The sequence below is a fragment of the Mauremys mutica genome, chromosome 1, assembly GCF_020497125.1.
Source record: "Mauremys mutica isolate MM-2020 ecotype Southern chromosome 1, ASM2049712v1, whole genome shotgun sequence".
NCBI lineage: Eukaryota > Metazoa > Chordata > Testudines > Geoemydidae > Mauremys > Mauremys mutica.
The window spans coordinates 123,234,899-123,261,884 of NC_059072.1; the positions used below are offsets into that span (position 1 = coordinate 123,234,899).

A 26,986-nucleotide genomic window follows, 5' to 3' on the forward strand; every position below is an offset into this window, starting at 1 on the left:
GTGCCCAGCTCCTGCAGACTTTGTGGAAGTTTGGATCTAGAAACAAAAACTTTGTTCCTTAGGGCCATTTCTAGAAGTGAGTTTGCAATTCGACACGTCAGCCAAAACAGTCAATTCAAATTGTGGCCACAAGTCACAGATAATCGTCCCTTTCTGTAAAGTTCTGATGCGACTCCACCTAGAATATAGCGTTCTGTACAGAGCACAGAATTCTGTGAAAGACTTTGACAAATAGGAGGCAGTTCAGAGAAGAGCAACACCAGAAACTGAGGAAAGATTAAAAGAACTAAATATGTATTGCTTGGCTCAGAGATGACAAACGGGGGAAACATTATAACAGTCTATAAATATTTGAAGAGTATAAACATCAAGGAGGAAGAGGAATTGTTTAGGGTGTGACACAGACCGCGCATATAATCTAATAAAATTAAGAACAGGAAAATTTAACTCTCAGACAGTGAGGCTGTGAAACACTCTTCCTCAGGGAGCTGTGAAAGCCCCATTGTTTAGGGCATTTAAATTCTGACTTAGCCAAAATACAAGGAAGTGTTCACTAGGGAACAATCCTGCATCAGCAGGAAGACGGACAGGATGGCTAATCGTCATAGTATCATAGAAGGAGCAGATGGAAAAGACTTAACAGCTGCCAGCGCAGCACCTCACTTAATAGTGGACAAGCATCTTCCTCATGGACTGGTGAATGCCTGTGCTATACATGCACAACTGCTAGCACCACACCCAGAAAGCTGCTACTCCCTCCACTTGTTTGGAGCTGACAGTTCCAAATCAGGTTCCAGGCCTCAGGGTATGTCTATACTACCAGCCGGATCCAGAGCCACCCAGAGGGGAGGGCAAGTGGGGCAATTTGCCCCGGGCCCCACAGGGGCCCCGCGAGCCCTGGCCAAGAATTCCTTCCCTGGCTAGAGGCACCTTTTTAATTTTTACTCACCCAGCGGCGGTCCGGGTCTTCGGCGGCGGGTCCTTCAGTGCTGCTGAAGACATGGTGCGAGTGAAGGACCCGCCGCCGAAGACTCGGAGCGCCGCCCGGCGAGCACAAGCGCCACAGTGGGTGGCGCCTTTTTTTATGTCCACTCCCCTGCTTTGCCCCAGGCCCCCTGAATCCTCTGGGCAGCCCTCGCTGGATCAGCGGGCAGCGATCAATCCAGTGGGGGTCGATTTATTGCATTTAGCAATAAATCGACCCCCAAGCGCTCTCCTGTCGATTCCTGTACTCCACCGCCACAAGAGGCACAGACTGAGTCAACGGGAGAATGGCAGCAGTTGACTCACCGCACTGAAGACACCCCAGTGAGTAGGTCTAAGTATGTCGACTCCAGCTACGTTATTCACGTTGTGTAACTTAGATCGATCCCCACCCCCATGTAGACCAGGCCTCAGTATCCCATGTGACACTGTATCAGTCTAAAAGTTCTTTTAAATTGATCATTTTTATGCGTTCTGAAATCATCCACCATCCACATAGTTGGATGGATGGGTGTACAGACAGATCAAAGACATGTAGCATAAATTCCTTCCTTCCCAAATAGTGAATAATGCATTTTAATAAAAACTTTTCACTGCTTTTTCTCACCTCCATCCTGAAATTTGCTTAGTCTTTCAAAGTATGACGACATAGGACCCTGAACAATATCTAGAATAGCCAACAGTGTCCTGGTCAGTCTGAGCAGCTCACTAAAACTATAGAAGCCAAAGTATATGAGATTTCGAGCCAGATGCACCACCTGCAGGAAAAGAAAAATCATCACGATGAAGACAACCTCTACAACATTAGTGGTGTTGAACTGTACAATACAGTTATATTTTGTCCTGTCCTTTTGTCTTTCACACAGACTATGGGCCTGATTCAAGGCCCAACGAATTAAATGGGAGTCTTTCCATTGATGGGCTCAGGACCAGGCCCCTAATTGTCAAATGCTTTTCAGAGTTAGATAATGCAATTACTTGGTTAAATGAAAGCAGGAGAGAAAACAGCATGAGGTTTAGGCAGAGCTGGGGGGAGATATAGTTCCATCTGAAAAAAGAAATGAGAAGGAAAGTCTATGAGGCAGAGAGATGCCAGAAGGCTGTTCCAGATGGCAACAGCTGCAGTGAAGAAGCATCTTGAAACAACAGCAGTCAGACTGTGGTAAGGTAAATATAGAGTGGAGGCAGTGCTGCATGGCCAGAGGTAGTTTAAGCTAGGGCTGCTGTAGAAGACTCAATCCTACGCAATCTTTCTTCTATCAGATGTGCTGGACAGTAAAAAAGGACAGGATTATGTGGTGCAATACATGTCCTTTATTATCACATCCAACACAGAATACAGCACCTTTCACCCCAAGGATCTCAATCTCTTAACTAACACGGTGTGTGTTTATACACCCCTCCCACCAGGGCCGGCTTTAGGCCAATTCCATCAATTCCCCCAAATCGGGCCCCAGGCCTAAGAGGGCCCTGCATCTGTGGCAGGGCCGCCACGGGGGGCAAGTGGCCAAGAATCCCTTCCCTGGCTAGAGGCTCCTTTTTAATTTTTACTCACCCGGCGGCGCTCCGGGTCTTCGGTGGCACTTAGGCGGCGGGTCCTTCAGTGCCACCGAAGACCTGGAGCGAGTGAAGGACCCGCCGCTGAAGACTAGGAGCGCCACGCGGTGAGTACAAGCCCCACGTGGTTTTTTATGTGTTTTTTTTTTTTTTTTTTTAGTCATCCCTGCCGGGGCCCCGTTGAAACTGTTCGAATCGGGCCCCGCACTTGCTAAAGCCGGCCCTGCCTCCCACACACAAATCACTTCATTTGCTACTGAAATGCAGCCACCTCTGGTGTGGTGAGGAACTGCAGCTGTTTAACAGCACACAGCAACACTACAGTATACAAAACAAAAGTGGGAAGCAAAAAGAGTGGAATTAAGGAAGTGGATATTAAGATATTTCTTAAAGAACATTCTACAGTAGACCTCAGAGTTATGAATCAACCACACACCTCATTTGGAACTGGAAGCATGCTGGAAAGTTTTTTTAAAAAGAGATTTGACAAGGTAAGGAAACTGTTTCTGTGCTTGTTTCATTTAAATCAGGGGTTCTCAAACTGCGGGGGCTGGGACCCCTCAGGGGGTTGTGAGGTTATTACATGGCAGGTCGCAAGCTGTCAGCCTCCAACCCAAACCCCACTTTGCCTCCAGCATTTACAATGGTGTTATAAATTAAGAACACGTTTTTATATATTTAAGGGGAGGGTCGCATTCAGTGGCTTGCTATGTAAAAGGGGTCATCGGTACACAAGTTTGAGAACCACCAATTTAAATTAAGATGGTTAAAAACAGCATTTATCTTCTGCATAGTAATGTCTCAAAGCTGCATTAAATCAATTTTCAGTTGTAAACCTTTGAGAGAACAACCATAACATTTTGTTCAGAGTTACAAACATTTCAGAGTTACGAACAACCTCCATTCCTGAGGTGGTCATAACTCGGGAGGTTCTACTCACAGTGGTTCTCAAACTTTTGTACTGGTGACCCATTTCACATAGCAAGCCTCTGAGTGAGTCTTCCACCCCTTATAAATTAAAAAACACATTTTTATATATTTAACACCATTATAAATGCTGGAGGCAAAGCAAGGTTTGGGGTGGAGTCTGACAGATCGCGATCTCCCATATAATAACCTCGCAACCCCCTGGGGGGTCCAAAGCCCTGTTCTACTGTATAATCAAATATGTTCTAAGCTTTTATTTTCAAAAGAAAACCTGGTTAATACAGCTAACAGTTATGCTCTACTGCTTCATTGTTTGATTCAAGGGGTACAATAAATTGTGACAAAGCGAACTGAAAAGTACCTCAAATGTAAGTTTGTTTTTCTCTTTGTTCCCAAAAGGAAATGGCTGATTTACAACTTCTTTCAAGTACTCTTCTACAAATTCCATGGTCAAAGCAAATTTCCTCTTCATGTCATTTCTCGAGGAGTCTGTGAAAGAATCATACCTACCAGGCAAAACATAGACAGAAGCAAAGTTAACCTCTTCCATGGATTATTGTTAAAAAAAAAAAAAAATCCCCCAACTACTCAGGATGCTTTAAACTTATTTTAAGTTCTAGCCCTTTTCTGTACAAAAGGGCTAGATTGCACTTAGTCCTGCTTGTGTGCACCGGAGTGGCAGGCAAAGGATGCAAACAAATCTTCCCTCCACTTGTGGCACAGGTCTAGGGGGACTCAACACCAGTGGTGATAGTAAAAAAGATGGTAAGAAGTTAAGTCCATGATCAACTCCCCAGGGCATCAAAGCAATCAAGCAGGTGAGAGTTCCCATTGACGTCAATGGAGCTCCTCCCATACTTAAAATGAAGCATGTGCTTAAGCGCTTTCCTGGATTGAGGCTACTGCCTCTGAACTGCTTCAGCTGACTGTAGGTTGTGGCTTTAAAACCACAATAAAGCTCTAATTGTAAAACTAAGGTTCAGCCTAGTGAGGGTGTAATATTTAAGTGAATGTAATGGCTTCACGCTTTGTAGTTCCCAGGAAAAGCCCATTCCATCTCCCTTATCATAATGCATTTTAAAAAACGCACTTACAAATAAAGTGACCCTTTTAAACCTCCAAGATTAATAGTGCCTAATGGTTTGTGTTCTGTAGCAAAATATCTGTTCACGTGTGTTGCATTAAAATTACAGCCACTTACAATTTCATTCTGAGTAGGTTTGATCCATTTAAAATGCTTTGGGGTGTTTTGTTTTTTTAAACTTACTCATGGATTGTGATCTTGGTAGGAATTTCAGTCCACAGTCTGGCATATCTAACGGGTACTACTGACTCCTGAGGATCTCTGTCAACGTGCATGTGCAGCATAAGACGGCAAAAAGAAGCCCGGAGGTCATAAGGGAGGCTTTCATCAGACATACATCGTAGGATCAAGTCTACTGAGAGCTGTGTTGAAATCTGGTTTATGGCTAGATACTGACGATCCAGGCACATCCTTGCAAAGAGGTTTAATTGGTACCTTAAGGTAATAAAAATAATGGTACACTTTCAGTAGTACCTTAGATTTCTTTGAATGGCACAGAGCAACATACCTGAGAATATACTCTCAGGAGCCTCAACTATGCCATTCCAATGTAACATAATGAAAATTATACAGCCCCTTTGTTAGCAAAGAAGCTGACTTGTCATTACAAACACTAGTATTAGGCTCCTATCCCCATTGATTTTTATGCCCAACTCTCACTGGAGTTCAAAGAAAGTCCCACACACAGAACAGCGGTTGTTGGATAAAACCGTTGAACTATTCACTTTCAATACATTTAAGATTTTGTTTCATGCCCCTGCCTTCCAGTGCCTGGGACCTGGAAGTGCTGATGATGCTCATTTCTCTGTGCTTCTGGACAACAGCTCAGAGCACACCTTGTGTGCAAGAGTATACTAAAGTCGCTGCTGTGTAATCCCACTTCCTGGAAAAGGGAGGAGCCGAAACCACAGCATTTTGAGAGCACAGGGATGCATCAAAAGCATCGAAGCCTCAACACTCTTTGGAAAATATTGGATAGATTGTGATCCTTCCTACTTAAAAAAAATAAAAATAAAAACTTAGACCCAGTTTCTGAACAGACCATAGATCTGACATTGCTCCAATTTCACACAATGACAATTGATTTCAATAGGAGTAGCATCAGGTTCCCTGAATAGTTTAAAAAAAAATGTTTTACCTGTAATAGGTAAGGACTTCTAAATCAGCCTTTGTGCCTTCCTTAGCCTCCTGGGCCAGATGCCTGATAGCTTTGCCATGTGGTTCCTTATTGCTGTCAATCCAGTAGAGCCAGACCTCCTCCTCATCAATATCCTCTGGGATGATGGAGCATTCCAAGGGATTGTCTATTTGCATTGAAACCAGCCTTCAAATAAATAATGCATACTGTAGCTACACATAAACCCTGTTACCAATGTGGTAAGAAAGGCAAGGTAACAATGACAAGTATGTTTCCGTTACAACTGCTTACTTGGTTTGGATGAGGATGTCAGCATTTCCTGGACTCAGCATAAATTTACAGATGAGTTCCTGAGTTACCGGTATGGCAGTTGTGTTAGAAACGCACAGGTCTGATAGATAATCCAAGAATCTGGACAGGAAAAAAGCAAATATAACAAAATGTTACACAGAAGCATCACAAAGGAAATCTGTTTACCTATCTATCTTCGGTTTTTCTAGAGTGCCCATCTCTGAAATATTTGCCTCAAGGGAGCCCATAGTGCTAGAGTTATCTGAATACAGGCTGTATTTAAACCTTGATCATTGTTTATTTATATTATTACAACCTCTAACCACTGAAGAGGTGTAAGATCTTGAGATCAATCCTGAGCTGTGCTGAGCTCTCAATCCCTGCAGCTCAGGGTGAGTGAGGCAAAGGTGACTCAAACAGCCCCTGTTGTAAAGGATGCTCCCCCCTAAAGGATGCTCAAAGATGTGCCAGTGGGGTTACTCCACTAAGGACTTCATCACTGGCCCAGGATCCAGAGGAGTGCTGTGCGCCATGGACCACCTATCCCACCCTGGTGCACCCGCCACTTATTGTCCCCTAATCTAAATACCAAGGATGGGGGAGTGACTGACAAACCAGGTGTAGCTGAGTTTATGCCATCCAAGGAATCCCCTATGCTGCAGTAATCCACAACTACCTGTTTAAGGCAACTTTAAACGCTTTCTGCCTCAGTGTCACTTAGTGAGGACCAGAGATTGAACCCAAGACCTCTATCTGAAAACATAAGCCTCTGCCACCCAGACCAGGCCAATTAGCCTGAAGCCAGCAGCAGGTTCGTAAAACTCTCTATGTAGTCTAGCCACTAAAGGGGGAGAGATCGCCACCTTGCGTTAGCATAGGTTACACCGGGGTAGTCAATAAGCGGACGATGGATCAAATCCGGACTGCTAGATGCTTTCGAACAGACCCAAAAATTGTTTTATTTACTTATTATGATAATAATTATTTTTTATTCTTTTTTCTGGAGTCTGGACTTTGACTATACCTTGACCAAGAAAAGTGGATCTTGACAAAAAATAATTGACTGCCCCTGGGTTACACTTTCATTACCAAAAGCTTTCTGAACTCTAGAATGCTTATGTTCACAAAGTATTTTTGAATGAAAGGTCTAAATACAACAGTATATCATATTCAGGAACCAGTTCCTCCACCATTAAAATGAAGTTAATTACCTGCTACTTGCTAAAATGGAAGTAACAGTGCATAGCAACATTACACAACAGTTTATAGCAAAAACTAACAAAAAAACCCCACTAAATCGGATTGAAAACGCAGTGGAAATTTGAGTAGGCAGAAAGTAATTACTTAGGCTTGGCAGGTGGGAATCACATACCCTGATTGTATGCTGAGGAAAGTTTTAATTTTTGGTGGGGGGGGGGGTTGGAGCTCAGTTCTGCATACCTCATCCCATGCAAACCAGGCCATGGAAGTCTATGGAACTTTCCAGATGAATCAATGCTGTGGGGCAGGCCCTAACTGCTAACAGTGGGTCATCCTGAACTGTTTTGTAAGGTGTATTTTTAAAGTATGAATTGTTTTTTCACCTAGAGTCTAAGCCCAAGTGGAGGTTTTGCATTCAAATAATAAATTCAGACAATCAAATTAAGATCCTTCCTCTTCCAAAAAGAGGCAAGAGATCTTAAATAAACAAGGTCAATAGGACCCTTAACAAGGCACAGTTCCCTTCTAACAACGAACCGGGAAATTGGAGTACCAGTATGGCCTCCTCTTCGAATACTGACCAAGCCCAACATTGCTTAGCTTGGGGGATGTGATGAGATCACAGCTTCAGGTGATATGGCTGCAGATATATGCAAAGTGATTATAGTGATGCAATGCAACAACCACCAGCAGTACTATAAATTGCTCCCATAAAAGTAATTTGGCCCTCAGTACATTGACTTCATACATTTACATTATTACTGTATATTTACATTTGGAAGTCTTATTTGGAAAATAAGATACTTTTTTCATTAGACACTCCATTTATTTTACACTCAGACAGGAAGCGGTGGTGAAACCAAGAGAGTTGCAGGGATTTCTGTTCTCTCTAGGGTAACAATTTATACACAATGTGGGTTGTTTTTTTTTTCCTCTGACAGGACTAAGAAAAATTTAAGCCATGAAAGAAAGATAACAAAATAGCAAATAGAAGGCAGATTCACAGCTGTTACAAGAATAAAAGAGTATCAATACAGAAGAAAGGTATTTGGGCTACTTCAAACCTTGGCTCTCGATTCCTCCTGAGTAAGTTAACAAATGTCTCTATTTCTTTAGACGTGATGTGTTTCTCAAGTAGTTTTCTGTTGTTGTGCAACAAAGCTGTGATGGTGTCTTCTGCCAGAATATCATAACCAATCTGGGACTGCATGATGCAGAAGTTCTTAGCAATATATTCCTGAAAAATAAAAAAGCCTCAGGATGATCTGTTCAACAGAAGCAGTATCTTTCTTTTAGGATCAGCTCAATTGATTCTTCAAACTAATACTCAAAAACACATATCTTACGAGTGGCATGAAGTGAAGTAAGTCTGGGATCACTGAATAATGTATTCCAAGAAAAAATTAGTCGTCTTAGGGATGGCCAACACTTCTGAGTCTTCTACAATCCCCTCCCCCAGCTCCAAATACACAAAAAATAAAAGGAAAATTTGGGATTTACATTATTTTGAAGAAGTATTCTTGTTTTTAGAGGCAAGAAATATTTTGAAAGGCTCTAGAAAGGAACCATAGAAGTCATACACATCATTTCAACACTTTATCTTGAGTCCTCCATGCCTGCAAAGTCCTTGAGTTGATGACTCATTCTTCACTCTAGTTCATAAAAATATTGGACCGAGTGGGTTTGAACTTTCTCCCACTCATAAAGGGCACCCTGCGGTGGTAGGTTGGGCAGCCTGACTGAATCAGTCCTGCTTCCGAGACCACTATTACTCTTTGCTTCACAAATTTGGCAGTGAGAAGAATTCATAAATCCATGCAATTCTCCCACTTTCTAGTCTGACATCCAAGAGCATAATTTTAGTGATACAGCAGAGACCCACAAACTGGGAGTCCCATTCTCATGTTTGAACCTGTGGAGCTTATAAAGAGGAAGAAATGGTATGGAGCACGTGCCCAGGAAATGAAACCATAACATTTCAAAGCTGATCACTGGTCTCATAAAAATTCCTAAACAAAAATACCATTGTTCAGCATGAGAAGTCAATGCTTTAATGATTGATTTGCTATGCAGTCCATCAGCCTCTTCTTACAAGAGTGGTTTCATTGGAATACAACGGGATTCCAAATACACATACAGAACACAGGGTCAGACCCAGAGTATACAATTATGTAACAATTTTGGGGAAAATATCTTGGCTACAACTGACCTGGTTTTTCCTATAGTCTTGCTGGGAATGTCTGATGACTCTGTAACATAGCCTTAACATGTATTTGTATGGAGCATATCTCTGGTCTCCTAGATCTTCAAGTCTCAGCATCGATCCCTCTCCTCCTTTGTCCTTAAAAGGAGCTTTGAGGATCCCAAATATCTGTTCAGAATTAAAATCACTGAGCGTGAGAACAAAACCAAGATTTCTGTATGACTGTAGTTGGCCATTTCTATTCATATTTACATTAAATGTCTCAGGAGTACCTTAAGCCAGGTAAGAAGCAGGGTACCACCCTTGCCATCTACATAGGACTGAACGTGATGGGCGGAAAGACAACACAATCTCAGACGTTAAAACAGTGACATTGTCCCATCGATCTACTCACTGACATTGTGTAGAAAAAATGTGGATACATTTAAAGTCAAAGGGGACGACAATTCTGTTATTCCTCTTTTCCAGCCTCTTTACCACTGTTTATTCAAGAAGCTACTTAAAAAGAATATTAAGTCTGATTCACAAGTGCACAGATCTTAGCATGAACTAGGGTCCTTCCAGCTCCATGAGAATGCAGAAGTTCACCAGATGTGGAGTCATTTACACTACTAGGGACTAGAATAGAACATTTGTTTCAACTTTATCATCCTTGGTCAAGACTTTACTCTGTCTTATAGCCATACAATGCAGTGGGGTTGCACAGGCGTAGCTCAGAACAGAATATAGCCATTTATATTCAATTGTGCCCTCATCAAATGTTTCCCTTTTTCATTTAGACAATAGGTGAGCCCTGCGTGGCTAATTTCACACCTAGAAATCCCAAGTGGATATTAACAAAGGACTATGTAGCCTTGTTAATTAAACAACCACTTTCCTTCAGGAGCGCCCCCGTATGTACATATATAAACAAACTGCTAATATCCAAAACATACCTGAGCCAATATATTTTGTTCCCTCATTAATTTTTGTCTTTCCCTGTTTGGCTTGGTGATCAACACATCCAAAACTTCCTGCCCATTATTAGGCACATCAGCAACAAAGAAAATGAGATCTTCTAACAGCTTGGTTACAAACCTAGAACGAGTAGAGAAATCCTTAATATACAGTTCAACACTTGCTAGGATTCATTAAAAAAAATCCATACATTTTAGAACAGGCTTTCTGTGGCACAACAGAACCTCAATCATTGCAAAGCCAAGCCTGACATGTGCTTAAGGATTCAAGACTTTGGATCAGCAGAGGCTTAAAACCATCACAAGGATGTTTACCAAAGTATTAAAGAACCACAACTGAACAGGAAGCAAGTTGAACTGATGGACAGTATCCAGAAATAAGTGATCTACACAAATACACCAGCGACAGCAGCAAGATGTTTTCATATGCAGCTTAGTTTTTCAGGTAACCACTAATGCTGGCCACTTTAGGTAGGAAGCACTGCATGCAGTGGAAGAGCATGCAAGCATCCGCTTCCTATTCTGTACACCTACTGGCCAAGGAGGTATTGAAGGTGGATTTGCAAAAGACCACGTCTTGCATTCCCTGCTAAAGGGAAAGGGTGATGGTAAAGAGCACCAAAAGGGAAGGGGTACTTCTAATACTAGAAAATGGCTTCTCCATCCTGGAGGAGGCAGACGGAAACAGTAAGTTGTACATGCATATGGCAGAACATATATAGATGGAACTTTGAATTTCAAATAGACAATAGACCCCACTTTAACAAACATCCCTGAGAAGGGCTACAGGCTTTCCATGAGCAACTCTGCAAAAAGCCAAGAAGATCCCATGCGGGCTCAGTAACTAAACCTTGGGTGTTTGTGACCAGCTCATAGGGAAAGCAGAGGAAAGAAAAATAAAAGCTTTCAACAAGAAATGGGCCAAACAGTGCCTGCAGCTAAACCCACAGACCTCCAAAGTGTCAGATGAATTTGGCCTAGTACATATATCCTAGACCCAGGTTTCTAAACTATAGGGTCTAGAGGCATGTGGATATTCAGCTGAGATTTTAGAAAAGAACAGACTAGGGAATTTAAACACACAACTTCTATTACTCTCAAGAGGAACCATGTGCTAAATCTCCTAGCCCGCTTTGAAAATCTCAGCCCATGTGCAGATCTCCTGGATTACATCAACCTGCTTGGAACCTGGTCTGAGTAGAACAAGGCTCGCAGTACACGAGTGCTACCCAAGCAGCAAAAGGTGAAGGGTGCGGATGTAGGGCTGAGCAACCTGTTTGGTACTGGCAGGATTCCTACCTTTATAAGCCAGAAAGGGACAGGGAAGGGAAGAATGAGGACTGCTACTCTTTCCCAGGAAATCACAGACACACACAAATAATGCCAGCGTCCAGAAAGCACTATGAAATATTTTCAGCATTATATCACAGCAATAGCCTCACTACCAGATTATGCTGAATCTCAATGTTTCACGGTCACAAGGCTAATAGTGAGACGCACTGTTACATCACACCCCAATTAATTGCTTTGTGCTTCTCTGGCTCTATTCAGTGATGAAGTGGCCTGTCAGCTCTTTAGGGTTAAGTACCAATGCCTAGGCCATTACAGCATGCCACATTAGGATAAATCTTCTATCTACTCTTGAACCTTCTATTCTATTTATGATTGACGAAAACCTCTTGATTCAAAAGTCGACAGAAGCTTAATTTTAATCACCAAAAAATTAACATTTTCAATAAAAAGCTGTGAATCAAAGTTACAAATTAAACAGCAAACCGAGATACTGTCTAACATTTAATTTTTCCAGAAAGCACTGAAAATACCTAACATACTACACCCCCGGCAGTATGATATATTTGGCAGCAACGTGCAACGAAGTCCCTTAATTCCTGGGAGGGTGTAAAGAGCAGACACTCCAGTAGCACTGAAGTTGACGTATGGATGAATGCAAAGGGCAGACCCTCTACAAACAGCCTTTAGAAGAGACTATGGAAAGTAGGAGGGACAAAGAGGACAGGGGGTTATAGATGGAAGGGAGAGGAGTTGATGTTGAGCCCGATTCTCATTTACACTCATTTACCTTTCTGGCAGTGTAAAGGGGGTGTAAATTACACTGCAAGAGTGGGGTAAAGGTCCTTAATGTAAATGAGAATCAGGCTCATTGGATGCAGATGTTACAGAATTCAAACAGTTTAAAGTTTGCTCTATAATCTAGGTAAGTCTTGAAACACACATTATTTCTCCTTATCTATTTTAGATCATTTTAAATCCCGTCCCCCCATTACCATAGTATCTGAGCACATCACAATCTTCAATGCCTTCATCTTCACAACACTCCTGTGAGGTAGGGCAGTGCCGCTGTCCCCATTGCACCGACAGAGAAGTGAGCCACAGGAGAGATTAATGACTTGTCCAAGGTCATCAAGGGAGCCTGTGGCACAGCCAGTCTCAAGTCCCAGGCTAGTACCCTAACCACCTTCCTTCCTACCAATCTATCTAGATTTTACTATCAGAGGGGTAGCCATGTTAGTCTGGATCTGTAAAAAGCAACAAAAGAGTCCTGTGGTACCTTATAGACTAACAGACACATTGGAGCATAAGCTTTCGTGGGTGAATACCCACTTCGTCAGACTAGTGTGTCCATTACTGTGGTGTTTGGATACCATACATATTCATTTTATATGAAAGTGATCTGAAAAAAAAACCATTACTGACCTCCTTTCATTTTGTGTTATTGTTCCATTCTCCAGCTTTTTAACAGTGGATGCTAAAACTTTGTTGGCATCATTGGCAAAATCCAAGTCTCTGACCTCAGACAGAGGAACCGATACAATGGCAAAAGCTTCCTTGTCTTCTTTTGTTTGGCAAGTCCCAATCTGAAATAGTGTGTTTTTGTAAGAGAGTTTAATTTTGGTGAGCAATCCTCGATCTTCCTCTGAATTATTATATATCTTTATATGTAGGGAAGTTAAATCATTCACAGACAATTACAGGAATGAGTTTGGAAAGTTAGTACACTTGTATCAATATTTACCTTCAACATCACTGGCCTCTCTTCTTCTGTATCTATAGGAATACTAGTACTGGTCACCCAAGTATTAGTGCATAGGTGTCTCAGCCGAACATAAGAGTTCCTAAAGACAAACACAGTAAAACAACAGGTCTGGAGAAAAAGCGATGGAAGCTACACACTTCATTGTTCTGCAGAATGTTTTGAGACAATATGATGGAGAGACCACGAGTAAAGTTTTATTTAAGGAAAAGATGATGAGGGGAAGGTTTTAAAATCTAGTGTGAACAGAAATACTTCCGTGAATTTCAGCAAAGTATGAAAACATGTTTTTTCTTTTATTTGAACAGTCTTCTGCAGAGTTGTGACCTTCAAAGAACTGCAACACATTAATAGTCCCAGTCTAATAGCCCGATCCCGAAAACCCTTGCTCATCTGAGTAAGCTTGACTTCAATAAGATTGCTTACATGAATAAGCACTTATAATATCAGTCATAAGCTGAGAATCAAGTGCACAAACAGCATGAATTAGATTTTTTAAATTCTTTCAGTTTGTAGTGTTGTTAGAAACTAGAGATGCGCAATTAATGCAAACACTTTTCAGTGACTACTCATTCTACTTTTTTACATTAATTTACTTTGGCCAAGTTTTCAGTCTCCCTTTTCATGTTCACAGTCTGTGAATATTCATGCAAGTGAATTGTGCTAGGAAAAAGGAGCACAGAAAACAAATGTCAAAGTTGCATACACAAATATTACCAGAAACCAAATTTTAAATTGACACACAGGAGAATTTGCCCCCAAGTGACTGAATGTCAATCACGGAACAGAAAAAAACCCTCATGACTTATCTGACCAATCGCAATTAAGCAATACTGTTCAAATTTCAAATATTCACAATTAATTTCTGTAGTAAAAACCTCAAAAACTATTTGTTCAATTAATTTGAACAACAAATACATTCCAAGAAACCGTGCTCTGTCATGGGCAGTGCATGCACAGAAAACAAGGAAAAAGTCATTGCATAAATTATTTACTGAGAATGATTCTCTCAGATTTATTAATAGTACATTTTTTTCAAACAGCATACTGGGTCCAGTTCTGCTCTCAATTACACCTGTGCAACATTTGCACCACTGTTTTTATATCTTGACAATCTCCCTTTAAGTCTTACTTGTTTTATCCTTATAATTATTTTATCTAGTCACAGCAGCAGGATCATGTTTTATACATCTCTTGTTTATCTGGGAAGGCTCCTCAATTTCAACTGAAGAATAACACTAGCATATGTTTGATTTTTCTGCTTTACTCACCAGTATAATGCTAGAGAGAAACCTTATCAATGCAGCATTTTATTTTATTTTTATTTTTACCTTGGAACCAGGCAATCAGCTCTCTGAAGAGTGGTGGCATCCAGTTCAAAGAGAGATGCGATGTCATTTCCATGTGGTACAGAGACCAAAGTATACATAATCTTCTCCCCTGCTTGCCGTTTCTTCTTTGAAGCAGGAAGGTCGCTGTCTCTCTGTTGATTAGGCACAAGGGTTTTTACTTGCACTGGGCCCTATTATACATTCTCCAATTATCTGGTGGACAAGTAATACATCGGAATTTTACTTTTACATTCCAATGAGGATGTATTAGGGCCAGCTTTGGAGAGTGTAACACAGAGGATGCAATCTGCCCCATGGACACAGGGTCTCAGAAAGCCATTATAACAGGAGCAGGTCACACACTGCAGAGAGACTATAGTACCATGTACATTATTACTTGACACCAGCACTTCAAAAACCTGCTGTAGTTGCAGACCCTGGCCTGCCATCAGATGTAATTACACTGCACTGGTTTGGAGGGGGGCAAAGATAAAAGTGAAGAATGGATGAAAATCAAAATGTAAAGAGAAAGAAAGATTCGTTCAATTGCTGTTTTAAGAGTCCGTTTTCTTTTCGGTCATAATCATAGCACCTGATAAATGAGAGTGGCCAAGGCAGCTGCTCCATTCAAAATCAACCTGACACTGCATGGAGTGGCAGCGGCACAGCCAGCCAGCTGGACCCTATTAAAATTCTCAGCGTAAACTGACAGCACATCAGGGGCTGGATCCTGCCTGGTGCCGAGTGTTTCCAAATCCTACTGATGTCCGTGGAATTGAGGGAGCTCATCATCTAACAGAAACAGGTCCTAGACTCAATGGGCAGAGCCCTGGCTGCCAGCCCTACGCCTGCCCCATGTCCCTGGCTGCCAGCCCCAGCCTCACCCCCCTTACCCCTGGCTGCGTCCTCCCATCCCGGAGCCATAGCCCCACTCCTGGCCCCAGGGGGAGGGGACATGGACAGGAGTAAGGGAGGAGGCATGAGGTAAAACTTTGGGGACCACTGTTTTAAAATCTCCAATGCTAGGATTTGCACATCCTCCCTTGGAAGCCTATTCCAGAGCTTAACTACCCTTACAGTTAGAAAGTTTTTCCTAATATCTAACCTGAATCATCTTTGCAGCAGATGAGGCCCATCCCCTAACTGTCAGGGTGGTTAAACACTGGAATAAACTGCCTACGGAGGTTGTGGAATCTCCATCTCTGGAGATATTTAAGGGTAGGTTAGATAAATGTCTATCGGGGATGGTCTAGACAGTATTTGGTCCTGCCATGAGGGCAGGGGACTGGACTCGATGACCTCTCGAGGTCCCTTCCAGTCCTAGAATCTATGAATCTATTATTACTTCTCCCTGCCCTACCGTCAGCGGACATGGAGGTCCCAGTCCTCTTTATAACAGCTCTTAACATATTTGAAGACTTATCAGGCCCCTCCTCAGTCTTTTCTCAAGACTACACGTGTCCAGTTTTTTAACCTATGCGAGTCAGACACCTAAAACCCACTACATGCCCATCTGCATCTTTGTAAATGTGGCCCAAAATGCTAACTTCCCAGGGCTTGACCCTGCAAACCCTTTCTGAAAGGAGTAATTCGTATTCACATCTATAGCCCCACTGAAGTCAATGGAACTTCTGGTCTGTGTAACAGTTACTCCTTCCGTTAGGGCTGCAGGATCAGGCCTTTAAATGATACACATTACCAAAGATTTGCAATCAGTTTTGGATTAACAATTCCTGGCACATCAGGCACACAACATATATGGCATGGAAGAGAGAAAAAGAGGAGAGCCAAGGATGCCAAAAAAAGAGAATCAGACAGTGGAGATCTGAAACATGATTAACGTGATTTCTAGTGTGTCACTAACCAAGGAATGTGCTAAGCAATATAAAAAGGATACACTTGCTTTGCATTAGTTGTTTGATAAGACCTATACTGCAAGAGATAATCAGGGTGGTGCTTTGATTACTGATACTGCCTGTTGATTAGCCATCACAATTAGCAATGAATTTCACTAGATCTGATAAAACTAGTTCCCCTTCATAGCCCAGTGGAGGAGAAACTTTTCAAATCCTTGCAAAATAATCACTTCTTCTATCAAGCCTGAAAATACTAACACTCCATCCCATTGCTTTAAACAAGGGAGAAAAGCAAAAATCCTCCTGTAGCTGCACTTTCTTCCAGGGCATCCAGTGCCTATTGTGTTGTCAGTTTTATCGATCAGTGCAGAAAGGACATTTTGTGCATAAGGGGCAACATGGAAGAAGGCATTTTATTTGTTTGTACGTGTGAGAAATTGGCAAATAAGTGAATGAAGTGGCCATCACTGGAATGAAAGATGAGTGGACAGGTAGGGAGGGGCAGAATTGTGAAGGTCCTTCAAGGGGAGGACATGAAACTTGATCTAGATGCAGTGAGAAGAGGGAGACAAAGATGGGATTCAGAGAGGGTGGTGATGTGGTCAGAGGGGTAGGTAAGGAAGATGATCTCAGCATCTCTGTTTTGAATGGATTGGAGGGAGGTGATGTGGGTGGTAAGGAGGGTAGGGAGGAAGAGATTACAGTAATGAAGACATAAAATGACAAGAACCTGGACCAGAGTTTTAGGTCTCTGGAGAAAAAGGAAAAGGGTGGATCTTAGGCTATGTCTACACTACCGCAGTAAGTCGACCTACGCTATGCAACTCCAGCTACATGAATAACGTAGCTGGAGTCGATGTACCTTAGGTCGAGTTACTGCAGGGTCTACAGCGCGGGGGGTCAATGGGAGAAACTCTCCTGGTGACTTAACTTACTCTTCTCGTCGGGGGTAGAGTACAGGGGTTGAATGGAGAGCGATCTGCAGTCGATTTGGTGGGTCTTTACTAGACCCGCTAAATCGACCGCTGGAGGATCGATCTCAGAGTGCGATCCCAGCTGTAGAGTAGACCTGCCCTTAGAAAAGAAAAAGTGGCAGTCTGGATGTGTGGAACTATAGAGAATACTCCAAGAGGCACTAGCGGGGGTGGTCAGGGTTAGCTACATGGATGGGTAGGGGAAAGGAGATCCCGTTGGTGTACCATTCAGTGGAGGACAGTGAGTGGGGAAAGGGAGGGAATGGAAGCAGCAAATGTGGAAGAAGAAAAGCCCAACACCCTTGCTAGGATATCTTTGTTTATGTGTTTGTTTTTAAAGTCATGGTGTGAGGTACGTGAGAAGAGAGAATGGCTGCAAAGGCAGCATTTGAGGGGGATCCAGGTTTCATTGAGTACAGCGAGATTGGAGGAGTGACAGATGAGGAGGTCCTGGATGGCAATGAGCTTTATGGAGTTGGTACTCCTAACCAATGGATAACACTGTAATGCATGCAATCTGGGAAAAATCATCATCACAGAATCTAGATGACTTGCAAATTTCAGCACACTGTGCATATTTTTTAAACCAGTTACAGTAGATTATATATAAAAATACAGAAATTTTCATAGCTACTGGATTACTACCATTGGTTTGACACATCATATTATATAGGAAGGAATTTTCTAAAACATGTAATATTTGTTTATGTTGTGAAACAGAAGTTTAATGTAATTGGAGCCAAATACTATAGTCCAGCCAGAGGTAACATAAATCAGGCAAAAATCAGACTTCTTCCCAATACCTGGATATTTCCAAGTGCCCACTAGACTACTTTGCTTCACAGCCACTATCATGGTTTGCTAGTAACTGTGCACCACCACAGATCAAGAGATCCCACTGTTCCACTACATCCTATCCCCAGAGTCTTTTATACCTAAAATTCAGGAGACCTGCATGTGGCTTCACTTATGGAGGAGCATTCATTTTAACTGCACAGAACAGTGCAGAAATGCAACAGACCTGGAAGATCATTTCTTTTAGAATGCAAACCCAATCTACAATTCCAATGGGTAAAACCACCTCCTGTGGCATAGACACAGACCAGGATAATGCCCTATTCCTGTATGAATACTCTACAGACTTCAGTAGAAATTAAATTTAACAACAGCCAGACTTCTGAAAATGCCTGTTAAATCCAGTACAATGTAGTATCTCAATATGTTAACCCAGCTTAGTAGGCTCTGATAAAACTAGCATTTTCATATGGCAGTAATATGAACAGAACTCTTTAGGTTAGACGAGTTTAAAAATTCTATATGAAAAACGAGTAGAGTAAATTAATGGCTACCCTTGGTACTGCATTTTACTGAACCCTGGCAGACAGCACAGCAGTTAGCCTCCTATAACACCTTCCCTATTGACTCATTTGTGAGTCATCCCATTTTTAGCAGAGACATCACGTTGCAATTCTGTTGTTAGGAGCCAGAGACATTCTGTAAGAAACAATGTATGCGTTTTCAGAGCTGATTCAGACCTGTGTGCAACAGCAGAATAATAATAAAGTGCCAGCATCCGTGTGTTTCTCTCTCTCACACACTGCAAATGCAGAGCCTCTCAAGTGGTCTGACTGCTGGCTTTATATAAGCACAGACACACTACCATTTTAAAGCTAAAGACACTTATTTTTAAATTGTGCTTTTTGGATTATTTATTACCAAATTAATTCCTAGCTGAGCCTTTTAAAATACTGCTCCACTTATTTAAACCAGATGACTTGCATTACACATAATGAAATTTTAATTAAGAGAGTATTTTTTTTAAAAAGCTCAGTTGCTGGAAGCCAAAAGGAAAAAGCCTTTAGAGACACAGTATTTTTTTTTAAATTCCACCTGGGAATTATATATGAAAGAAAACACTCTCTGGGTCAGATCCTCAGCTGGTGTAAAGCATAATTCCATTGAACTCAATGGATCTATGCCAAACTACACAAGCTGAGGATCTGGCCTTTTGGTTCCATGGCAGAAATGCCTTATTTATTCAAGCAAAAATAAATAAATATTAATCACCTCCAAAAAAATCACAACAACAACAGTAAATGCAATTTTGGAAATACTTAGGGTTAGTGCTATCTCACAAAGATTCATTTGTGAGGGGGTTAGTTTACCCTTCCAAAGCCGGCAGCCTTTTAAGGGGAAGGAATTAATAAATCCCAGGTTCCCAGCTGTTCTTGACATTTTCCCAATGTTTATGGTGTCCCTGTGGATGCTGTACATTTGTGTGATTGGAAATAACAGACTTCTTTGCAGCATAATACACCAATTCTGAATTTAAATGAGAGCCGTAACATACAGTGCTGACTTTTTGATCCACTATACATTAAAACCTTCCAATTTTCAAAAGCTGGAGAGGGCAGCATTTAATAAAGGCTTCTAAATTACAGGAAGACCTTCATGTTACATAGTCTCTTGGGCTTTGGAGGGGAAAAATATGTAACAAGTGTATTGATCTATTCATTGTAAGGCCAAATATTACCAGAAACCAAAACAGGATTTTTAAAACTCTTCTTCGCTAGGCAATTTTGCAGGATTTTCAAAAGAGCCTAAAGGTAACATTTTTAAAAGAGACAAAGTGACTCAACTCCCATTTTAAAAGTGAATTAGGCCCTTAGGAGCCTAAATCTTATTGATTTGTAATATATTTGTAATATTGAGACTCCTAAGTGTCAGATTAACTTTTGAAAAATGGAACTTAAGACTCTTAAGTCACTTAGGCACTTTGAAAATTTTATCCAAAGAGAATTAAGTGCCCCGTTCCCATTGAAATCCAATGGAAATGGGATGCCTAACTTGCAAATAGGGTGCTCGTTTGTCACCAGCGCAGAGCTCTAGTTATTGGAGCACTGGAAAATGAACCCCAATATTGCATGGAGAGATGAGTCAGTTACTTCTGGTTTGTTTTTTATATACATTGGAAAAAGCTTCCAAACTGACAACCCCGCAGACCAAAGACCTCTAACTTTATTTTACCTTAGAAGCTACAGCATGGGAAGCAACAGAACAGGCTTCCCCACACCAACTTTGTCAATAGCAAGCACTCAAAAATCATAAGCCAAGCTCAAAAAAGTAATACATTTGGCTTAAAAATCATAAGCTGTTTAAAAAAAATTGAGTTATTTTTATTAGACTTCTAGGTTTCTGTGTCTTTAGGGTGCACACTTGGTTCACATATACAGACTTTTCTCCACAAACATGAGGGCTAGAAATATATCTTAGAAAAAAAAAATAAAGCAAGATTCTCAGCTGCAGGAGTTCGGGCTTTGAAAAAACACTAATTATCACAAATCTCAGGATAAAATCATGAGAGTTGCCAATACCGCCACACTGTAACTGGACAGCAGAATGGAAAATCTTGCATAAGAATGCACAGTTCTTCTGTTAAGAAACACTCGGTTCAGTTGCTTGCACTAAGATTCAAAGTAGTTACTGCTGAATCATGCTAGCAGATGGGGCCAGCTAGCTCCAACCTGGATATAAAAGGAAGGAGGGTCCAGAGGTAACTAGGACAGAGGAGGTCCTGGAAGGAAATCCTAGGAGTGACTGTAGGTTGAGGTTAATGTTGGGTTAGTATTGCTGAGTTACTAATAAAGCCATACATCAAGAAGTGTGTTGTCAATCCTCACAGCATTGAGCATTTTTATTAAAGCTCCAACTCCCGGAGTCATGTGATTATGTCAGAACCTCAGCAATCATTTTAAAAAGTTTTTAGCACAGAGAAAAGCTTGAAAACAAGTGCCCTAAAGGCTTAAAAAACAAGAGGCAAATAAAAAGGTCCCCACATTTATTTTTAAAAACCTTGTGTTTTTAAGTCAGTCTCAAGATTTGTGGCCAGTGAGCGAGACAGGACTGACTCACTATTTTGAACATTTGGATTGGCTGGTAACAGATTCCCAATAGGCTTTAACTCAACCACCTTAGCATGTGCTAACATACAACTTGCCTTGCCGTAACTAAAGTTTTAGAAGTTGTGGGTTAGATCATGTTAGCTAGCTCCATCTATCACATCTTTAAATCCTAGGCAAGACAAGGCCACAGAGGGTACATCTACACTGCAATTAAAAACCTGCAGCTGGTCTGTGTCAACTGACTCGAGTTCACAGGGCTTGGGCTTAAGGGGCTGTTTAATTGCAGTGTAGATGTTCGGGCTTGGGCAGCAGCCCGAGTGTCTACACTGCACCAAACAGCCCCTTAGCTCGAGCCTTGAGACCGAATCAGCTGGCATGGCCAGCCACAGGTTTTTTGATTGTAGTGTAGACATACCCAAAGTGTCTATATGCTCTGCTTTGGATGGGGTAGGATCTGTAAACCAAAGCGTTTACACTCTCTATTGTGCCTTTACTATGATCTGAAGAAAATCTCTAGGGATGCTAGGGTAGCTCAGTCTCATTGCTCCACGTATTAGCTTATAGATTTCTTTCTAAGGGTCCAACCCTCCAAACACATTTGGAAGTAACACTTACTGCTATGAACAGCCCCACTGACTTTGCCAGTACGTGCCATGCACTGGATTAAATGTTTGAGAGTCAGACCTCAGGCTGTCGGCTCCTTTTGGACCGAGACTTTGTTTGCTCTGTGATCTGTACAGCTCTGAGCACAGATTCAGAACTCAACAAATAACCAAGTTTATTTTGTTCTTGGTCTCTTTGCTGAAGGGCAATGTGGAAATCCGTCTACTTTGAGAAGAATTAAGACAACCAATTAATGTCACATATGCAACCACCAGGCAGTATCAACTGGTTAATACCAATTACCAGCTGGCACATGCCGACATGACACCAGATTCAACCAAGTAACTTAGACATGAAAGACACCCTAGTCCATTACCAAGCCCTGAACAAGTCAGTCCCCAATCTAGTATAGAGGTGTCACAGTGTTCCATTTGCCATCAGAAACCAAACACATTTTTATTAAGGAAGAGAAAACTTTTCCTAACAATAGTTCTTTGGTTGTGCTTTTGTTTCTGCAGTAAATGGGAGAGCCCAAGTTTGGTGGTAGCAGAATTCAAAGCAGCAGGAAATCTACTGTAATAACGGATATGGTAATCAAAAGTGCTGCCATAACCTTTTCAATACTCCGTGACCCTCTTCTTTTTCCCTTTCCTTCTCCTGCTTTATGGAGAATTGAAAATGTTTCGGCCTTATAGGAAAAGGTGAATAGGCAAATACCACCACTATCACCACCACTTCGCAGTTCTATAGGACTTTCCACCCAAAGATTTCAAAGCACTTTACAAACATTAATGAATTATACCTCCCAGTACCCTGATGGGCTACAATGTGACACCAAGAGTCTGAATAATTTGTGTTTTATATGCAAGTAAAATAAAAATATCCCTTCCACCCGGGGCTGATACTTTAAAAGTATTGCAGGATATTTTGTTGTATTATCAATCTAATATAAAGAAAACATTCCACTTACCATGACCTTTCCTTCAGTATTCCCATCTGGATAGTGTGGATTAAGCTGAAAAAGAAAAGCATTCATTATAACTTCGTTTCATCATTTTTACACTGATTTTATACTCAGCAAGTATCCAATTTTTGCTCAGTCACCTATTATGTACATTGGCTCAGCGGTTAAAGCCAGCATCTGCAAATCAAAATTCCAGGGTTCAGTTCCACTGGCTACATCTTCACTGCAAAAAAAAGGAGTGATTTTCCACTGAGATAGAGCTAACCGTGTAAAATCCTAGTGGAGGCAAGGCACGGGTAAATTTTTATCTCAATGCAGCCAGTCAGACTCAACACTTCACCTCCCACCTGGGGTTGCCCTTGACTAACTACACGGAGGTAAAACTAGAATGCATTGTCTCCACTAGGATTTTACAAAGAGAGAGAGAGAGCGCGCTAAACACACACCTCTTTTGCACTGAAGACATAGTCAAGTGGACAGTGTTTAACTGCTGGGTGACTCAGTTTAGCCATTATTACTGGAGATGATAACGCTTACTTACATCATAGTGAGGTTGTGAAGCTTAATGCATTAAACTACTGTGAAGTGGTGTGAGACACTTGGGTGAAAGATGCTACACAATAATAAATACAAAGTATTATTGTTTAACCGCATTTAACACAATTTAACTTTTGGCATTGGAGGACATAGGCAAGGAGATGATCATTTATGTAGGCAGACATAAATCCAGACAAACACCTACACACGATGGTTGCACATAAAAAACTTTCAAGAAAGATAATGAAACAATTCTACCTCAGTATTTGCAGCATTCCCGAATATTAAAAATACCTATGAAACACTGCAAATACTGAGATGAAATTATATAGTTATCTAAACAAGTCAGTTTTAAGCATAAGCAGTGTGGGTGAGCATGTTTGAAAGTTATAAGTATGTATAATGGTTTTACTGGCATAAGTATGAGGTAGCCAAGGGTACATCTACACTGCAAAAAACAACCACACCCATGGCAGCAAATCTCAGAATCCAGGTGTACAGACTTCGGCTCAGGCAACAGCACTAAAAATAGCAGCAGAGACATTCCTACTCAAGCTGGAGTTTCGGCTCTGAAACTCAGCAAGGGAGGTGGGTCTCAGAGTCTGAACTCCACTCCACGTGAGAACATCTACACTGCTATTTTTAGTGCCATAGCATGAGCCCAAGTCTGTAGGCCTGGTGCGGAGACTCAATGCCACAGGCTAGTGGGGCGGGGGCACATTTTCCAGTGTAGATATACCCAAAATTACTAACTTAATAGGTCAACCCAAACTAAGTGTCAGTAAAACCGTTTTATACCACACCATCATGATTTCTGCATATGCCAAATATTTCACAGAAAACTACTGTAGACATGTTTTTACTGAGTTCTTAAACATTTTATTGATACTATATTTTTCATATCCTTCCCTCTGTAAAGCCAGGTTCCCCTTGTGCCATACATCCTAGTGCACAGGCCTGAGAGGGAGAGGAAAGCGCTAGCCAATACTATTTTAAAAACTCCTAGAAAATTACCTACGTAATGATGTCATGATTTTATGGTATTACTGACCAAATGACTGCTCTGCTGCTCTGACATCGGTATTTCCTTTAGCCCGCATGACAGGCTTGAAAGTCTGTTTTAACAGCTTGTTTTCTTCCCACTATGATGCCCACTCTAAATCTTGTCTCAAGTTCTTGTGCCCCATAACTTCCCAACTAGAACTCCCAGATAGCTCTGTTACACAGAAACAGGAATGGGAGAATGAGGATAATCAATGACACATGGTAATACCGGGGTACAAAATATATAGGAATGACAAAGTTGGTCACACTGGTGGGGGAGTGGCACTATATGTAAAAGAAAGCACAGAGTCAAATAAGGTAAAATCTTAAATGAAACAAACTGTAACATAGAATCTCTATGGACAGAAATACCATGCTTGAACAATAAGAATATAGCAGAAGAAAAATACTACTGACCACTTGACCAGGATGGTGATGGAGATTGTGAAATCCTACAGGAGGTTGGTGCGGCTACAAAAGCAGAAAGCTCAATAATAGTGGAGGATTTAAATAATCTCCATATTGACTGGGTACGTGTCACTTCAAAAAAGGATGCAGAGGTAAAATTTCTAGACTCCATAAATGACTGCTTGTTGGAGCAGCTAGCCCTGGAACCTACAAGCAGAGAGGCAATTCTTTATTTAGTCCTAAATGGAGCACATGAGCCGGTCCAAGAGGTGACCATAGCTGAACTGCTCAATAATAGCAACCATTATATAATTAAAATTAACATCCTTGTAGAGGTGATAAAAAACCCACCATGGTAACATTTAACTTTAAAAAGGGGAACTCAATGAGGATGCTTGTTAGAGAGAAATTAAGAGCAGCTATCACAAGGATTAAAAGCTTGCAAGCAGCATGGGGACTACTCAAATGCTCCATAATAGAGACTCAGACTAAATGTATAACCCAAATTAGAAAAGACAGACAATCAGAGGACCAAAAGAATACCGCCCTGGTTAAGCAGCAGAGTAGTGGAGGCAGTTATGGGCAAAAAGGCATCCTTTAAAATTTGGAAGTCTAACCTAATGAGGATAATTGGAAGGTTAAGTGTAAAAGTATAGTAAGATAGGCTAAGAAACAATTTAAGAAGCAACTTGCTAAAGATGCAAAAACTAACAATAAGAATTTTTTTTTATGTACATCAGAAATAGGAAGCCTGCCAAACATACTAGACAACCAAGGCCTTAAAGGAGCACTCAAGGAATACAAGGCATCTGAAGAGAAGCTAAATGAATTCTTTGCATAGGTCTACACTACAAACAATGTAGGGGAGATGCCCAAAAAGAATGGCTCTGATGTGGCTAACAGATCTGAAGTACTGGTCCACATAGATGTGTCAACAGAAAAGGTTGATAAATTAAACAATAAGAAGTCACCAGGACTAGATGGTATTCACCCAAGAGTTCTGAAGGAACTCAAATATGAAATGGCAGGACTACTAATGGTAGTACCTAACCTATCACTAAAACAAGCCTCTGTACGATATGACTGGAAGGTAGCTAAGGTAACCCCATTTTTTTTTTTTAAAAGGGGCTCCCAAGGTGATCCTGGCAATTACAGGCCAGAAAGCCTAACTTCAGTACTAGGCATTGTGGTAGAAACTATAGTGAAGAACAGAATTATCAGACTCATAGATGAACACAATGTGTTGGGAAAGTGACAAGATAGCTTTTGTAAAGGGAAATCATGCCTCACCAATCTATTAGAATTCTTTGAGGATGTCAACAAGCATGTAGACAAGGGTGATCCAGTTGATATAGCATTCTTGGATTTTCAGAAAGCCTTTGACAAAGTCTCTCACCAAAGGCTCTAAAGGAAACTAAGTAGTCATGGGATAACAGGGAAGATCCTCTTGTGGGTCAGTAACTGGTTAAAAGATAGGAAACAAAGGGGAGGAATAGATGGTCAGTTTTCACAATGGAAAGAGGTAAACAATGGAATCCCCCAGGGGCCTGTGCTGTTCAGCATATTCATTAATTATCTGGAAAAGGGATAGACAATGAAGTGGCAAAGTTTGCAGACAATACAAAATTATTCAAGATAGCTAAGTCCAAAGCTGACTGCAAAGAATTACAGTTGGATCAAAAAACTGGGTCATTGGTCAACAAAATGGCAGCTGAAATTCAACATTAATAAGTGCAAAGTAATGTACATTGGAAAAAATAATTCCATCTACACATATATAACAATGGGTTCTAAATTAGCTGATACCACTCAAGAAAGCGATCATGGATAGTTCTCTGAAAATTTCCATTCAGTGCGCAGCAGCAGTCAAACAAGCTAACAGAATGCCAGGAACTATTAGGAGAGGGACAGAAAATAAGACAAAAAATATTATAATGCCACTATATAAATCTATGATGCACCCACACCTTGCATA

The 26,986-nt window shown here is 41.2% G+C and overlaps 1 protein-coding gene across 2 annotated transcripts in view; it reads right to left on the minus strand.

The window, feature by feature from the left end:
* The window catches only part of ITPR2 (inositol 1,4,5-trisphosphate receptor type 2), a 340,900-nt gene that overhangs the window by 213,518 nt on the left and 100,396 nt on the right, over nt 1-26,986 (minus strand). For both annotated transcript variants that reach the window (XM_044993884.1, XM_044993892.1), the window contains exons 10-21: nt 23,029-23,073; nt 14,724-14,875; nt 13,375-13,474; nt 13,056-13,216; nt 10,320-10,461; nt 9,391-9,552; nt 8,246-8,418; nt 5,982-6,101; nt 5,691-5,876; nt 4,736-4,987; nt 3,830-3,974; nt 1,592-1,742 (exon numbers count right to left, since the gene is read on the minus strand). In XM_044993884.1, the coding sequence (XP_044849819.1) occupies nt 1,592-1,742; nt 3,830-3,974; nt 4,736-4,987; nt 5,691-5,876; nt 5,982-6,101; nt 8,246-8,418; nt 9,391-9,552; nt 10,320-10,461; nt 13,056-13,216; nt 13,375-13,474; nt 14,724-14,875; nt 23,029-23,073 (1,789 nt within the window). The remainder of the gene's footprint in view (nt 1-1,591; nt 1,743-3,829; nt 3,975-4,735; nt 4,988-5,690; nt 5,877-5,981; nt 6,102-8,245; nt 8,419-9,390; nt 9,553-10,319; nt 10,462-13,055; nt 13,217-13,374; nt 13,475-14,723; nt 14,876-23,028; nt 23,074-26,986) is intronic.